We start from the raw sequence: 18213 nt of genomic DNA, 5'->3' as shown, positions 1-18213 counted from the left end.
TTTACTTATTAATAAAGATCAGAAATAACATTTTATGTTGCATGGTTCACATGATTTATTTCATGATTATATGTGTATATAATGTATGAATTCTTTTTAAGTCCAGAACATATGAGTTGGTTAAAGATTATAGTGTTGTCAGCACAGTGGAATATAATCTTTATTATATGTTCAAAAGTAGATTCCCTGATTTGTCAGAACACTGGATTTAGACTGACATGGTATAATCAGCGATAGGTATTCTTACACCTTGGAAAAGTGTTATGTCCTTTCCAGGACATTGGCAAAGTTTACCAGTATCGGATGCATGGAGTATGCATTGGAATGGACCGATATTGAACTTTGAATTAGATTTTGAAACTTACCGTAAATATCTATTCAATTCAATATCATAAGTTGATCCTAGATCACATGATCGAAATCCTGATATGGTTAGGCTCAATTTCAAGAGTGTTATTCGTGTTCTTTGATTTGTTAGTTAAGCCTAGTTTTGTATCAGGGTGATACGTACATTTTGGGAACACGGTAATACAATTGAGTGGGGGAGCGCTAACATAAATATGGAATCTATAGCTTCTATTTGGCAAATAGAAGTAAAGGATGATTTCCTTCGAGCTTAACCAAACGAAGATAAATGGTGGAGATCTCATTTCACTTAGGTGAAATATCATTTATACAGGGTTAAGTGTTTTAAGGATAAAATACATTGTAGGGTGTTACGGTAATTTAATCCCTGTACAGTGTAAATCATCTATATAGAGGATCATTGATCACATTAGGGTTATAACAATGGATAACTAATGACGTGTATATATCGTGGAACATATAGAGCGTTTCTATATGACTGAGAGTGCAATTCCAAGTTCTAAGTGTGGATTCAATGAGGAATTAATAAGTTAGGGAATTTACTTGGTAAATTCGGTTCGACTTATTGGAAGCTCGGTTATATAGACCCATGGTCCCCATACTAGTTGAGGCCATACTGCTTGTAAGACTCAGTTAATTGATTTTAATTAATCAATTATAATTCTAAAAGTTAGACTATGTCTACTTTATGAATTCTCACAGTTTAAGGATGAAATCGTAAAGAAAAGGGTTTCTAGGTTTAATTATTAATTAAGAGACTTTGTATGTCTAATTAATAATTATTTTAAATGACAATATTATTTAATAATCTATTTTAGTTATTAAATAATTAGTTTTGGCATTTAAATGATTAGAATTGGAAAAATGGCATTTTTGGAGAAATTGAAATAAAATTGAGGAAACTGCAAAATCCAAGTGAGGCCCATTTCCCTCTATGGCCGAGCACTCCTTTGTGTTTCCCAATTATTATTTTTATTTTTTAATTGCCATGTAATTGCTAATCAAAGCCTAGCTATAATAGGAAAGTGGTGGATCACACTAAATAAGGCAGTTAATCAATTACACAGTAAAAGAGGAAACTGTTTATTTGGAAAGTTGTGCTCTCCCTTTTCCCTATATAAAGCAACCTTGTTCTCTTCTCTTCTATGCATGATCAGCCACGAAATTAAGAGAGAAAAGAGAGAGAAATTTCGAAATCATTGTGAGATGAGTAGTGCCCACACACATCAAGTGGTATCTCAATCATAGTATGGAAGACTATGGAATTTCTGCATCAAAGGAGAAAAGAAGATCCAGGTTCAGATCTTGGTGATGCTCTGCTACAGAAAGGAATCAAGGGCTAGAGATCTGAACGGAAGGAGTCATATTATTCCGCTGCACCCACTGTAAGGTTTTCTAACTTTATATGTGTTTATTTTCATTGTTTTAGAATTCATATTAGGTTGTTAATCCAACATACTTGTTAGTAAATCTAGATCCTGGTAAAATAATTCCCAACAGTGGCACCATAAAGGTAATAATTACTAATAATTATAGCCGTCATTTTTCGAAACCCTCGATGGGACAACCAAAAGGTCACCTCCTCGTGACAACCTTTCACCTGTCTCTCGAATAATAGTTTCCCTCAGTGACCGCTCCTGTCACATCGCGAAACTAGGGGCATGTGTTATAGTGAGATTTCTCTCACCTAGAAACTCGAGACCAGACTCTTATTTAAAAGACACGTGTATTCAGATTTCCAATGAAAGCTGGAATGTCCATGAGAGACTTCTCGAAGTTTTAGACCTCGCCCAGGACAAAACCAGCGAGATACTGCGAGTGCGACCTAAGTCGCACCGCATAACCGCAATTCTCATTATGCAGGGTAGATCCAACTCGCGTGTGTCAGAACATGTGCGAGTATCCCCTCTATATTTACGCGAAAACATAGAGACCAACTTTCTATGATACAATTTGGTCCCAACGACCCAATAGCCCCGACAGACCGATATAATTTTGCATGTCCAAGTTCTACCAACTCAAACATGCGATGTCTACGAGGGGCGATTACCTAAGGGCGCAGACGTTCCAAACGTACTGGCGACCCTGGGAGCTCAACAAGCGGAACATGAACAGTCAGCTCGCAGATGCGGAAGATGCATACGTTGATTAACTTAGTAACTGTTACACATTTATTGATGTTAACGTTGTTTGGGTTTAATTATTGCCATTCAATATGTAAATAATGGATGAACAATGAATGTAATCCTTGTGTAACCGATTGGACACCTACTTTGTATATAAAGGGGTAATCCACCATGAAAATGGCACCTACGAATCCTTTGCTACAGTGGACTAAGCAGATCACAATCTGACTGAACCACTATAATTCTTTGTCTTATTTACATTTTCCAGCCTTGTTATTTGTTCTTGCATTCCTAGTCGAGTACTCGCCATTCTAGGTCGAATACTCGCACTTGTCACTTCCCTGAAAATTCTTTTTTATATTAATTAAATAATACATTTTGGTGTTGCGAAATTCACTCGACAACACTCAAGTATAATAATAAAATATGTATTTTGTAAGTTATACTATAATTAAGATAAGATGTAAAAATTAAATTATATAAATTTTTGTTATAATTATTTGTGAAATAAAAATTAAATAAATTAAAATATAAATAAAATGGAAGAGCTAAGCACGTGCATTGTGCACGTGCTAGATCACCTAGTTTTAATTTAAAATGATTACATTTTTTTTTTTGGAAACATAAAATGATTACAGTTTATTGTATAGAGATGTCAACATTGTACATCATCAATATTGTACTTCTTTTCACATTATGTTCAACGTTCCTTACTCTTTCATTCCCTCAATCTTGCTCTCGAACCCGTCAAACCCCTGCGCCTCCATCTTCTCCGATCTCACTCCCTCTATCTCTCTCTCTTTCTCTCTGCCATTTTGGCTTTCTTCAACTCAATCAGCTGTACCCTAGAATTTTTTTCAAACTTAGATCGGAGATTGGAGATCGAAGATTGGAGTGGACGAATTCTGTTTCACTCATTGGCCGCTGGATAAAATAATTGCTTCGCTCAAATCAGGTACTTTACTTAGGGTTTTGTATGGTTATTTTGAGTTTTATCAAGTCATTCTCTCTATTTTGAATAGCGTTCTACATTGACATTCTATAGGGATTTGATTTAGCTATTATCCGATTCTTTAATTACAGTTAGGTTAGTCGTAATTAGTTTATAATGTTTAATTCTGACATTTAGAAATTGTGTATATTGTTACCATTTGAAACATTATAATATGATATATATTAGCAAAATTTGCCCTCTTTGCCCTCTCAGCCCATTTCTAATTTTCCCTCCATCGCCTTCTCAATGTCCAGTCACAACGAAAATTCAGGTGTTGTCTTGTAATCCATTATTGGTGAGTTATGTGTTTTCTCGATTTGATTTTCACAATCACCACTTATTATCTTTTTTTTAAATGTGTTTGCTTTGCATAACTTATTGAGTTGTTTGTAATGGGACTAAGTGAGATTACAAAGTAAACAGAAAATGTGGACAGAATTTGTGTGCCCATTAAGTGTTTGTTTTAATTCCTCAATGAAATGCATGAGAAATGCAACTAGTGGAAGAAACAAACCATACCAATATTATTTAGTTCCCGAAAGTGTTGTTGTGCTTATTTATGTCTGGATTTTAATTAATTGTCATAGAAATAAAAATTATGAACTTGATTTTTCCATGTGTGACTACTAGTTTATTAGATTTTTTCTTTATTTCTTTCATTAAATTAATCTCAGCCTTTTACCTCATTGGCCTCTGCTGGCTCAAGCTCCAAACAATCTTTGGTTTGTATATCATGATGTTTATGATCTTATTGTTAAATTTTCGTTTGTTGGTTTGTTTTTGTGTTGGGATATATCATGAAGTTTATAATCCCATAACAATATGTAAGAATTGCAATTCATTCATTTGTATTTGGTGACAGGAAACAAGTGATGCGAAAATTGTTGAACGCAAGCTGCAAGAGAATGTTAGAAAGTTGCATGTACTTCTTTCTAATCTCTGCTAATCAAATTTACATGATTGTGAAAAATGGTGGACCACATCTGTCATAAACCAAGTAAACCCCTACAGATGTTAGATTATGAACTTATATACTTTTGAATATCATAAATCATAATCAAATCAACTTACTGTGTGATGAATTGGTTGTCAGTATATAAACCAAAAAACTACAGACATGCAAGATACAGCTAAGTCCTTCTCATCTTTGGCCAAATAAATGCTACAAACTGAACAAGGTAGACGAAGCTCGTAGTCCCCATTTGAGTCCAACTCATCATGAGTCGAAATACATTTCAGTTGGCTTTTGTTTGTTTATTTGTTTCAAATACTCTGATTCTTTGGCATATAACACTTTTCATGTAAATGTCAAAAAAGGTGTGTGGGTGTGCTACAAACAATTTGAAAGCACAACATGTGTTAAATCAAGTATACGACAATAGTTTCTTTCATAAGTTAATGGTAAGTCCAGTATTTTTCTATTAGAAACTGTAAAGAGCAAATATAGAGAAGGAAACGGTCATAAGGAAAGACTAACTGATTCTAAATCCATTGACCTGCTGCTAAAACTAGCCTGCATACCAAACTCTGACCCAAGTGAGGAAAATGATAGCTTAAAATATTACAAATCCAATCACTCTTAAAGGTCTATATTTTTCTCAGTAAATCAGCCAAAAGAGAGGATATCTGCTCTTTCATTGCATCTCTGTTACTCTCAGTGAGTGTAAAGATCGTTGCACCAGGATGATTCTTCAATCTAGCAACTGCAGAAATTCAATCTCACTATCATTAGCAAAATCATTGCACATGGCAAAGAATAAAAGCATACAGTTATATATCACTAGAAAGAGCTTTTAACTTTCAGCACCAAAACTCATTTGCATTCGTAGTCATGGCAAGATAATAACCAGATCCGTTTATTATAGTATACCTCCAGGTATATCACGTCCAGATTTTGGAATTGGAACAGAAGCTAAGATTGGTATATTTGATTCCAGAACTTTAAGAACAGCAGGGAAACAAGATGAACTGTACAACTCCATCTTTCCAACTTCATCAATGATAAAGAGATCAGTATCTTCTTTCACCTGAGAGAGTAGTAAGAAGCACATTTTTACCTCTTTAAAAAATATTTGAAATTCTAAGAAGACAAAGGTACATACTTTGCATTGCAGACAATGAGTAATATACTATTGAACTAACCAATTGACGAAGAATTCAAAATGGCTAATGGATTTTCCAAAACATGATAAATAAGTCATGACCCTTCAACAAAACCTCTGCCTACTCATGAGTAAATTATACCTAGAAAAACAACCATTACACTATATCTGAAGTTATGTATTTGGAGTTGAGCCACTGTCAACTGCCAAGGACTCAAATTCGATAAGACTTTTTCAAGACATGAGAAATGAGTTGAATTTCCTACTCTGAGTAAGTAAATTATATCTTATCAAACCAACAATTATTGCATGAGAAATGAGTTGAATTTCCTACTCTAAGTAAATAGTATTGTTTTTTCTTTCTATAAAAATATATACATAAACTTACTTTAACAAGCACCTTGTTTTTTCATGAATGATATTATGTGTTTCCTTCTAGAAATTTTATGGTTTACATTGTTAATTTCCCATGGGAAGAGTTATAATAGTGAAAGAATTATTTTGGTCATTTCAGATTGGTAAAAGTCTCGTTGTGGCCTCCTTACTCATATATACTTGCTTCTTTTTGTTTTTAGTAGAAGAATATCTAAATTATCCTATTGTTTGGTGAGTCTCTAACCTTAATTGACTTATTGCACCTGGTCATTTAAAATATTTTAATCTAAGGGTGTAAAATTGATCTAAAATAATCTAGAAAAAGTTATTTTTTGAATGAGTCCTGGTATATATTATCTCTGATGCTAGTTTAATGTAGACAGAAATTATTTTCTCTTACCTATTTGTTTGGTTTACATGACAATTGTTTAAATCCTATATAGGGTGACATTCTGTAATTGAGTATGAGAAACGATGCAACTCATGTAGAAGAAATTGTTCTCTTTAATCTAAATTAAGTTGCTCTATATGCTAGTTAATGGAATATCATGCATTTCATGCCTAATTAATTTTATTTTCCTTCATTATCTCTACATTAGAGTTTTTATAGTTTGATTTGCAGATCTCTTGCTAGCAAGTGGTGATGATTACTTTATCTGATGATTAGTTTTTTTTTATACCAGCTAAAGATTAATAAATGTTTATACTTTATGTTGATTACATAGTTTGTATATATTTCAGTTTTTGTTCATTTTCAATTTATGTTTATACTTTATCTTAACTAATTAATGACAAATTATAAATTAATAAATACAAGAGAAAAAAGCAGAAATTTTTCTTTTTTTTGCAACTCAATGACTATTTAAAACCGTCGTTGAGAAATACAAAATTTAAAATTAACATGAAAACTTTACTATAAGCGACGGTTTAAAACCTACAATATCACATTATGTTTGAAAAGCCTTTACTTTCTCATTATATTTTTTCATCAAGAAGGAAACAACTGAAACTTTATATATAAATATTCAGCCATGATATAAGTGAAGTTATATGCCATTATTGACATATAACCATCTTACTGTGTAAGAACAATTTAGCTATATGAAAATGCAAGGATAAATAAGGTAAATGACATTCTATGATAACATTTGAGCTTAGTCTATCATTAAATGACATTTTATGATTTTCTACTCAAGCAGAAGTCTGTCACATCCTTCACAAGTTTCTCTCTATTTAAGTTGTAATTTGAATATGCCAACCAACAAGCTATGAAACATCTTTCTTCATTGGAATCAAACTGGATAACAGAAACATAAAAGAAATACAAATTAATCACACAAGATTGAAAAAAAAATAATGTTATAAATAAAATAAAAAATAAAAGAGCTTAAAAATGTCTAACCTGAAAGGACCGCACATCAACTTTACAAGCCGTAATCATAAATAATATAGTAAATACCCCGCAGTCAAACAAATTAGGTTGTTTGGGGACGTAATCAGCACGCACAATAATAAAGCTAGCGAAGCTAAAATTAGCTGGCTTGTTTTTAATTTGACTCTCGAGACCCAAATCAAGATTTCGGAGCTATAATTCCACACATATACATAAAGACAACATAATAAGATAATTAAAATGTATAAATTTTTGAAATTTTAAAAAAAAGTTTTATTTTTGTAAAAAAAAAAAAAAACTTAATATTATTTAAAATTAAAAAAACCATAATATTATTTGAAAGACTTACTTACTATTTCCTTAATCTTAGATGAATATACTATTGGACTATCTTTGTCAGCAAGTGAGTCCCAAACTTTAACTTTTTTTAGAGACACCAATAGTCGTGCGAGAATATAATGTTTCGAGAATAAAAGTGGAATGAAAATCTAAAAAATTTCCATGTTACTTTGTAATTATTGAAGAAAAAAATTAAATAAAGAATTATATTATCATACCTCGTTACACTTATCAAGAGAACCCATGTATAAATCATAATAATGCATTTTCTTCCAACGTTGATAAAGTGGTAGATTGTTGTAGGGTAGCGTCTCATTCTACACAATCCAATATGTTCATGTTATAATTTTGTTCCAATATAATTATGAATACAATATAACTATTAGTACTTACAGTTATGTTAGCTGGAAGATACCATCTTCTTGCTTTTCCACAAGTTTTGGTCCTCTCATCATTGGTTAATAAAGTAGCGACCATAGTCAAAAACTATATGATGAAACTGTTGGAATTTATTTTATCAGGATCTTAGATCTACTCACAAGTATGTTTATTAACATCCTAAATAAGAACTTTCTAAAACGATAAATTAAACACATATAAAGTTAAGAAACCTGACATTGGGTGCAGCGGAATTAAATGACTCCTTCCGTTCAGACCTCTAACCCTTGTATCCTTTCTGTAGCAGAGTATTATCAAGATCTGAACCTGGATCTCTTTCTCTGAATCCTTGATGCTGAGTCTCCTTTGCTGATGATCTTTCTTCACGATCTTCCTCACTATGATTGAGGTATTGCTTGTTGTGTGTGCGCACTACTCTAATCACTAGGGTAAGTTCGAAATATGAAGGAAGAAGAGAGAGAGAGAGTGGCGGCCAAGGAAGAGAGAGAAGGCTCAGTTTTTTTTTCTGATTCAGAAAGTGTAATTTTCCTGAAGCCTTCACTATCTATTTATAGCATTCCACTAGGGTTAGGTTTGAATTATTCGGCATTAAAATAATGAAAATATCAACTTAAAAAGCCTACAAAGGTGGCCGGCCATGGCTTAGTGGATTGGGCCTTGCTTTTTGCAATTTTGCAATTTTAACACCTTTGTATCTGATTTTCTCAAAAATGCCAATTTCCTAATTCAACTATTTAAATGTCAATTCTAACTATTTAATAACTATAAATAATTATTAAATAATATTGTCATTTATCATATTTATTAATTGAACCATACAAAGTATCATAATTAACAAATATGCCCCTATTAACTCTTTCTTTACAATTTCGCCCTTACTTAGTGAAAATTTCACAAATAGACATAGTCTAACTTGTGAATTATAATTGATTAATCAAAACCAATTACATGAGTCTTACAAACAATATTATCTCAACTAGTGCGGGGACCATGGGTCTATATAACCGAGCTTCCAATAAGTAGATCAAGAATTTAGCACTAAAATTCACTAACTTATTAATTCTTCGTTGAATCCACGCATAGAACTTAGAATTGCACTCTCAGTATATAGAATGCTCTATATGTTCCACCATATAGACACATCATTAGTTATCCATTGTTATAATCTTAATTTGATCAATGATCCTCTATATGAATGATCTACACTGTAAAGGGATTAGATTACCGTAACACCCTACTATGTATTTTATCCTTAAAACACTTGACCCCGTATAAATGATATTTCAGCTTATGTGAAATGAGATCTCTACCATTTATTTTTGTTTGGTCAAGCTCGAAGGAGATCATCCTTTGCTTACTATTCGCCAGATAGAAGCTATAGATTCCATGTTTATGCTAGCGCTCCCACTCAATTGCACTACCGTGTTCCCAAAATGTACGTATCACCCTGACCTAAAAGTATGCTTAACTAACAAATCAAAGAACACGAATAGCCTTTCAAGATTGAGCCTAATCATAACAGGATTAAGATCATTTGATCTAGGATCAACTTGGCGATATTGACTTGAATAGATTTTACGATAAGTTTAATTAAATCTAAGTCAAAGTTCAATGTCGGTCCCTTCCGATGCATACTCCATGCATCCAACCTGAGCTTTACTTTAACCAATGTTCTGGAAAGAACATAGTATTTCTCCAAATACAAGTAAACTCTTGTTGTAGATTATCATATCAGTAAAATCCTGTGTCTGATAAATCTAGGAACTTTATTCACATAGTCATGTTTACTTTCCAATGTGATGACAGCACAATAAACATGATCAAGTATGTGAAAAGGGTTTAAGATGAATTTATAAATTAAATAGACAAGCAATTGATAAAGTGAACCAAAACATACACAAATGAATGAAAAATACTTCTGTTTCTTTATTGATGTTGAATAAAATAGATTACATTGAAATGGAGTTTTATTTAGGGCATAAAACCTAACAGAAACAAAATTAATATAAACAATGAAACCATCAAAACACCTTATTCATAATATAGTCACATTAATTACCGTTATTTCTACATCTTTTCCAGGGCCAAGGTATCGAAAGTCTGATCGTAAAAGATGAATGTGACTATTCCTTACAATCACTTGCCTATACATGAAAAATGTGTAAATTAGACATACATGAAAATAAATAAATTTAATTAATAATACAAAATAATCATAACACTTACTGGGTATCATTGGAGTTTGAATATATATACTGTAACATATCTCTGTCCTTATTTCTTAGTGTACTTTCTAGTTTAAAATCTTCGAAGAAAACATTATCTCCTTTGAAAGTATTTATGGGAGACACATTATCTGCTGATGATGAATTTTTTTTCTGCTATTGCACACAATTCTTCCTCATACTTCCAACCAACATTCATCCGTTTTATCTTTTTATTTTCAATATTTTCCTGTAAATCTATTTCTGCATTCCTTTTTGTTGTAAGACACTCTCTGATTTCTTTCATTTCTTTCTCTAAATTTTGAATTTTATGCTCAATGCTATTTCTCCATTCATGATCATTGATAGAATTCATACTAAATAATAAGACATAAAATATTAATAAACATTTTTATTATTCAATATATATGGCCATCATAACCGTAGATACCATATATTAATTTTGAAGGAATGTTTCCATTATGAAAATATAATTATTTCATTTAATAAAAATATAATTAAATAACCAATTATAACATTCCAAATATAAGAACATATTATTTAAAAGGTAACTATTATAAACATTCCTAATTTATAAATTAAGGATGTAAAACAATTTATTATATTAGATACTATGGTAAATGAGAATTAATTGGTGCGTTCTCACCTCTATCATAAAGAAATTATTTTTTCTAAAATGAAAATAAAAGTAAAGTAGGTGGTCTCGAACTCAGATCTCCTCAACAATAAACAAGTGGTAGAACCATTACACCAAATTAAATTTTTTGATATTATTTGGTTTACAATATATTTAAATAGTTTACTATCAAATTGTACCCCCTCAAAATAAAAATAAGAAATATTCAACATTCTTTTAGTAAAAAAAAATCAATGTAGATGTAAAAAAAAAATATATTAAAATTTTAAATTCAAAACTCGCTGACTTTATAGTCTTAAGCGAAATAAGGATAAAAACTATTCAACTGATATTCACGAGATATATGTCAGCCGCGGAATACATAGTCAAAAAGAAGATATTAAACTGATCTCAACAAAATAACAAAAAACCTATATTCCTATGAATAGGGGCATATGTTGGGTTTTATGCCCTAAATAAAACCTATTTCAATATAATCAGATTCACTAATTAATATAAGATCAGAAATCGCTTTTATGTTGCATGGTTCACATGATTTATTTCATGATTATGTTTAATATATAAATTCTATTAAGTCCAAAACATGTATAAATATGTATATATTTGTTCATGATTATAGTATCGTCAGCACAGTGAAATATAATCATGATTATGTGTTTAAAAGTTTAATTCTAATGATTTGTCAGTTCACTGGATTTAGACTGACATGATAATCAACGATAAGGTATACTTACACCTTGGATAAGTGTTATCTCCTTTCCAGGGCATTGGCAAAATTTACCAGTATCGGATGTATGGAGTATACATTGGAAGAGACCAATATTGAATTTGGATAAAACATCATAAACTTAATGTTATATCTTTCTAAGTCAATATCAATGTTTCATCTTAGGCTTATGGATCTTAATCCTGATATGGTTAAGTTCAACTTAGTTGTATTATTTATATTCTTCAATTTGTTGGATAAAATACATTGAAGGGTAGAATAGTAAATTTGTCCCTATTCAATTTACATCATCTATAGAGGATCTTTGGCTATTAGCATTCTAACAATGGATAATCATAACGTATCTATAGTGTTGTACATGAGGGCAGGTACCCGCAGGTATAATTGTCATCCTTACTCAAGCACACTAGATCATGCCACCATCTTCACCTAAAGTGAGCACTTACCTATACAAACAAACAAATAATTAGTATTTTTGGTTCCTAAACTTATGACATTTCACGATCATACCCCTCAAAAGTTACGACTTGTTAATATTTACAAATGTTTAGTCTTGTTGTATAAGTGGATAATGTTTTTTAAAAAAATATAAATGAATACAATTTTTAGTTAATTTTACCATAACTATTTTTTCTTGTAAAGTTTCAAAATTATTTGTTTAGTTGGCCACTTATATATAAAACTAACAACAATCAAATATTAAGAAAACTTACTAGTTACACTATTATAATTGGTATAAGATTTTGGTTTTCTTTTTTTTAATTATAGAATTTAAATTAAATGGATTGATTAATGGAGTCTTTTCAATATTATACCTAAAATTAATTTTATTTACAAAAATTCAAAACTATTATAAAAAAAAAAAAAAAAAAAAAAAAAAAAATTGTGAGAATACTATTCGCTATTTAATTACTTTTAAATTTAAAAAAAAATGTTTAAGTAAATTATAAATTTTGTTGTTATAATAAATTTTATTTGATTAAATTTTAGTTAACTAGATACATTAAGGTACAAAGAGTATAATGGTAATTTTGTGGTTGGCACTAATAAAATCGTAATAAGGTGGAAGTGAGTAGTGTGTGTTGTGTGTTGTGTGTAAGCTATAAAATAGAAACACACAAGTGGTGCACATGAATGAATTGAAGAACGTGGCAATCATTAAAAATATCACTTTCTTTAGAAATTAAAAAAATTTCTAATGTATTAAGACAACAAAATTGTTTATATGTAAAATTAAAATTCAGTTGTTTACGTATAAGTTTTGATGTATATTTAAATAAATAAAAAAAAAAAAAAAGTTCTGACATAGAAAGAAAATGAAATAAAGCTTATTGAATAGTGAAATGTATAATCAAACAATTGGTATACCTATTAATAAAAGTTTGAAAAAACAAGCCGTATAAAATATATTAATATAAGTGGAGTCAAAATTGCAAATAAAATCAAATTAATGTCATTTGGCTTAAATTTCTCTTGATTAAAAGCTATAAATTTAAGCAATCCTTATTTTAAACAAAAATTTTGGAGTTGATATCATGATTCTAGCTTTTTTTAATATAATTTAGAATTATACTGAAATTTAAATAAAAAAAAAAAAAATTGATATTTTTTTATTTTGAATAAAAGAAAATATTACTGTAATATTTAAAACATAATCAATCTTATAATATATAATAGTATCCGTCCAAATTATAATATTCAAAAAAAAAAAAAACATTTCAAACAATATGATTATTATCAAATAAAAATTAAGAACCAGTCCAAATTTAAGAACCTCTTTCAACTTTTTTGTCCCTTTGAGCTTTCTTCTCCATCATCCTGCTTATGTGGGCAACTTCTTGAGTTATGTCCATTACATTTGCATGTTTTGCATAATCTAGGCTTAATTAGCTCCTTTATTTTACTACCACTTTCAGCAAACAATCTTTGAGAGGATTGCAATTTCGTTGGCCTACCCTTATTTGCTTCTACTTTTGGATCGTCAATTTGAATTGTAAGCCGAAAATCTTCATTTCCATCTTCATTGTTTGTCATATTTTGTAGGTCTTCTACCAATGTTGACATCACACTCATAGCCTTGGTGAATGCTCTTTGAGATTTGGTAGCATAATATGATACCAAACTCGTTTGGGTGTTGAAATAAATCATAATTAGGTACAATCTCAGACTTTGAGCAAGAATACTTATCTCCCCTTTTTATCTCAGCTTTGACTAGGTTGAATACTTTCCTTGTAAAGATTGAAGCTGCTTGTTCTTCAATGTTTGGCATGCTTGTCAGTTTTGGACATGGATCAGTCATATTCGTCTTGTAATTTTCTGCCATTTCATTATAACGTAAGGCAGCAACGCCATTGTCGCAATGCCTCAAGAACATCCACAATGGTAGCCCTTTTTCTAAATCTTTTTTGATGAATGCGTTCATAAACTCGCATATTCCAGTTGCCCTGGCCCCACCGAAAAAATGACCCCGCAAAAATGTATCTGCCCACTTATGCCTCGTAGCATATTGTTCATTAAACCAAATATTGTTGGATAGGTTGTAAGCATCTTTCAATTTCTTCCAATTATCTTCCCATTCGCTATTTGAATAATACCTTAATGAATGTGAAATTAAGTAAGTAATATTGTTAAAATTAAATCGACAATAACTTTAAATATAACATAGCTAAATAATTAATAAAAAAATTTAAAATATATTATACCTAAAGATCAATTTCTTAAAATCTTTGGTGAATCCAGTTTTATGTATATGAAAAATTGCATTTGTTAGTAAATTCCATGAGCATATTCGATGAACTGTTTCAGGCATTTTGGCATCTTACCCTCCATACACTTTAAGAATGTCTTAAGAAGCCATTTATAATTTTCCCATTTCTCATTTTGAAGAAGATAGAATCCAAATACACATGTTCTGTTGTGGTTATTGTACCCAAGTAGAATTACTAACGGTTTTCCATATCTGTTACCACATAAAAACAAAATTTTCACTTTTGGAACGAGTTATTAATAATTAAAACTAAAATAATTTAAAAATACTTATGTAATGTTGTTAAAATTATATATGTACAATACCTGTTTGTTTTGTAGGTTGCATCAAGAGAAAGAATTAGCCAAAAAACATTTCATGCAATTACATCCACTCAACAAAATGTCTGAATTGGGGAAAGACAATAAAGTATTATTGGAGCATGAAATGATACCTGAGTTGCAAAGACCTCAAATTCTCCACTTCTAACAACATAGCAATCTCCTTTCACCCCCCTTGAAAAGGATGAAAACTAACACTTGTTACACATTTGTTAAAGATAGACAGAGGGGAAAAAAAAGAGCTCAATAAGAGATATAATCTCTGTAGTTTGAATCAAGGACGAAAAACCAAAGAAGGCTACAAAGTCACAAATTCAGATACATCTGAACATACTACTCTGATCATTAACACATTTGGTGCTTAATTGAGATTAAGAGTCTCAATACAAAGATATCTAAGGTTCTAATCTTGGTTTCATCCCAATTCCCGAACCCCCTCGCAAAAAGATTCATATGAACATACTCTGGGGTAAGCAAACACAAATAGAAAACGAGAATGGTAATTGATAAAACACGCTGTAAGATCCATTAGACCTTAAAACAATATTAGTTTAATACCTATAACTCGTTTCCAAACACTGAAAGTTATGCTTCCTCCTGTGTAGTGACAATGATAACTATATTGCTATAGTGAACCCCATCACCGATTTGAGTAGTAGTAATTGCATAGAGAAGGAGAGAAAAGCTCTTCTCGACTTGAAGAAAGGCTTTGTCGATGATGACAATCTTCTATCCTCGTGGACAAGTAATAGCCCAGATTGTTGTGCATGGAGAGGTATCAGCTGTCATAACTTAACTCATCATATTATCACTCTTGATCTTCATTATCTGGGTGGTGAAATTGGTCCTTCTTTGCTTGAATTACAACATTTGAGGTACCTCGATTTTAGTAATAATGATTTTACTAGAATTCTTGAGTTTATCGGTTCTTTAAGTAGACTCACATATCTCAACTTTGAATTCAATTATATGATCACGTTCATTCCTTTTTCTCAGCTTGGGAACCTCACAAGGTTGCAATTTCTTAAACTAAATGGTGCTTCTAGTATCAACATCACTACTAATCTTATTAGTACTAATCTTGAATGGCTCTCTCATCTCTCTTCTCTTAGAATCTTAAGTTTGAGTTACATCAATATAACAAATTCGAAATCCACGTATTGGATTCATGGCACACTATTATTTACAATCATAATTATACATCAATCATTCCTGTACATCTAACGTAGTGTTTGTTATTTTTTAGCCGCACACAATTGTTCCATCAGTTAACGAAACCAAGATTTGACAAAAATAATATGCTCTAAGAATCTTGCCCAGTCGAAGAAATAAAGGGGAAAAAGAGAGAACTTTATCGAACTAGCTCATCAAAATTCACAACCAACTAAAAGATATCAAATAGAAGATTAAAAAGCTAAGCTAAAAATTTTATCGTAACCATCAATATCATCATTACTAATTTTCAATCCAAACAGAGGAATTGAAACAATATTCATATAGCTCAAAAAGAATCCACCTAAAAACACAACAGAGGCCAAGATTGAGGAGCTTACCTATGTGTGTTGGCAACGAATAATCAAAATAGGAAAAACCTTCACAGCACCGTCAAGAAGATGATTGATTACGTTGGGTCCAGAGTCGAATTTCTTTAGCCTCCAGCCATGGCCATCGACCCCAAAAGTGTGGAATCAGACACGGTTTTGATACTCGACTACGGTTCCCAGTATACCCATCTCATCACTCGCCGTATCCGATTTCTCGATGTTTTCTCCCTTTGCCTTTTCGGAACCAGCTCTCTCAAGACCATTGCTGACTACAAGCCTCGAGTCGTCATCCTATCCGGCGGTCCTCATTCCGTACACACTCCTGGCTCCCCGAGCTTCCCTGACGGCTTCATTGAATGGGCCGAGTCCAATGGCGTGTTCGTGCTCGGAATCTGCTATGGTCTCCAGTTAATATTTCAGAAACTGGGTGGGATAGTCAGGGTTGGGGAGAAACAAGAGTATGGGAGGATGGAAATTGAGGTGACCAAGGCTTCGGGGCTTTCCTGTTCCGATAAATTAAAATTTTTGAAAAAAAAAAGTGTAAATATTATAATTAAATAGGTTAATTGTTAAAATAATTAAATCAAGGGATTTATATATAAATAAAAAAATTATTTAAAAATTTTAATTGCTAAAATAGGTCTTTGTTAAATATTTATTTAATTACTTAAAAAATAATTAATTATAATTAATTAATTCTAAAAATAGAATTTTTACCTATTGGTAACCTGCTATTGCAGGTCAAAAAAAAAAATGTAACCATATGGTTACATTAAAAATGTAACCATTGAATAGTCACCCATTTATATATATATATATATATATATATATATATATATATACATGGAACACTTCTTAATGGGTAATACCCATTGATGGGAACTAAAAAAAATTAATAAGGTAATAATCTAATAACCTTTGTATGGCAAGTTTCTAAAAATTATTTTTTAAAAAAAAAAAATTATATTTATTTTTTATAAAATTGGAAATAATAATTACAACTAATAATTTGAAAAAAAAAATTATAAATTATTTTTAAAAATTAATTAAAATTACTACTTTATTATTTTATGAAATTATGAGTTTATTAATAATTTATTATTGTAAAACTAAAAATTATTTACATGTATATTAATGTGTTTTTTTTATTAGAAGAATAGGAGCTTGATTGTAGAATCCAATTGTCTTAATATTATTCATATTCTTAAAAATAAAACGCTACAATACTTCTTAGTTCTTACTTAGGCTATCATTGTTAGAAAAATATTATTACCATCCAATGATTTTTTTGATATTACCATGAGGTGTTGTTCATTATTTATATTTTTAGGATTGGAAGATGATAATCTTGTCTAGGGGTCAAATATAATTTTTTGTGCTGAAATTCTTGTTTTGGCAATTGCCATTATTCAATAATGTTTATGACACTTTTTTCTTCCTTCATTTTTTTTTTTTGTTAAAATTTTTTTCATTGGTTTTGTTCTTATAGATTTGGTAAGCTGAAGTATTTAAAAAAAAAATAGAAACATATAAATAATTGTTAATTATTATAAAATTAAAGATTTTAGGTTTAAAAAAAAATCTTATACATTTTATGTGTATTACAGTTTAAAGCTTAAAATTATTATTTTTTTTATTTTCAGTAATACAATTCAGAATTCTAGTATGAAGAAATTTTATAAAAAGATAAATATACACTTTTTTTCTTTTTAATCTTTAAAATAATTTTTATTAAAAAAAAAAATAGTTTGTTAATTTTTTTAGTGTGTTTTATTTTTTAAATAACAATTCCATTTATAAATTTTTTATTTCTATTAATAGTTTGATCTATTTTAGGAATATAGAGAATAACAAAATAGGAAATATTAATTTTTTAATATTTAATTAATAATTATAAAT

The 18213-nt window shown here is 30.3% G+C and overlaps 1 protein-coding gene and 1 long non-coding RNA gene across 2 annotated transcripts; both read right to left on the bottom strand.

The window, feature by feature from the left end:
- Positions 1-4655: 4655 nt before the first annotated feature.
- Positions 4656-5907, bottom strand: LOC115696636 (uncharacterized). The gene is made up of 2 exons (XM_030623529.2): positions 5357-5907; positions 4656-5189 (listed from the first exon to the last, which is right to left on the bottom strand). The coding sequence occupies exons 1-2, from the start codon at positions 5535-5537 to the stop codon at positions 5074-5076; spliced, it is 297 nt and encodes a 98-aa protein (XP_030479389.1). The 5' UTR covers positions 5538-5907; the 3' UTR covers positions 4656-5073.
- Positions 5908-7747: 1840 nt separating this feature from the next.
- On the bottom strand, positions 7748-10843 carry LOC133029189 (uncharacterized). Its single transcript, XR_009683362.1, has 3 exons — positions 10154-10843; positions 8089-8181; positions 7748-8012 (listed from the first exon to the last, which is right to left on the bottom strand). It is a non-coding gene; the product is annotated as an uncharacterized LOC133029189 (long non-coding RNA).
- Positions 10844-18213: the final 7370 nt, after the last annotated feature.

Source organism: Cannabis sativa, chromosome 7 (genome assembly GCF_029168945.1).
Source record: "Cannabis sativa cultivar Pink pepper isolate KNU-18-1 chromosome 7, ASM2916894v1, whole genome shotgun sequence".
NCBI lineage: Eukaryota > Viridiplantae > Streptophyta > Magnoliopsida > Rosales > Cannabaceae > Cannabis > Cannabis sativa.
Note: the sequence above shows the minus strand (reverse complement) of the source record. Positions and strands in the feature narration are given on the sequence as shown.

Bases quoted from the DNA above. Each gene is read 5' to 3' on its own strand.
- LOC115696636 (XM_030623529.2), bottom strand. From the start codon at position 5,537: ATGTGCTTCTTACTACTCTCTCAGGTGAAAGAAGATACTGATCTCTTT. The intron at 5,190-5,356 runs GTATACTATAAT...GAATTTCTGCAG, and splicing joins TGGACGTGATATACCTGGAG to TTGCTAGATTGAAGAATCAT.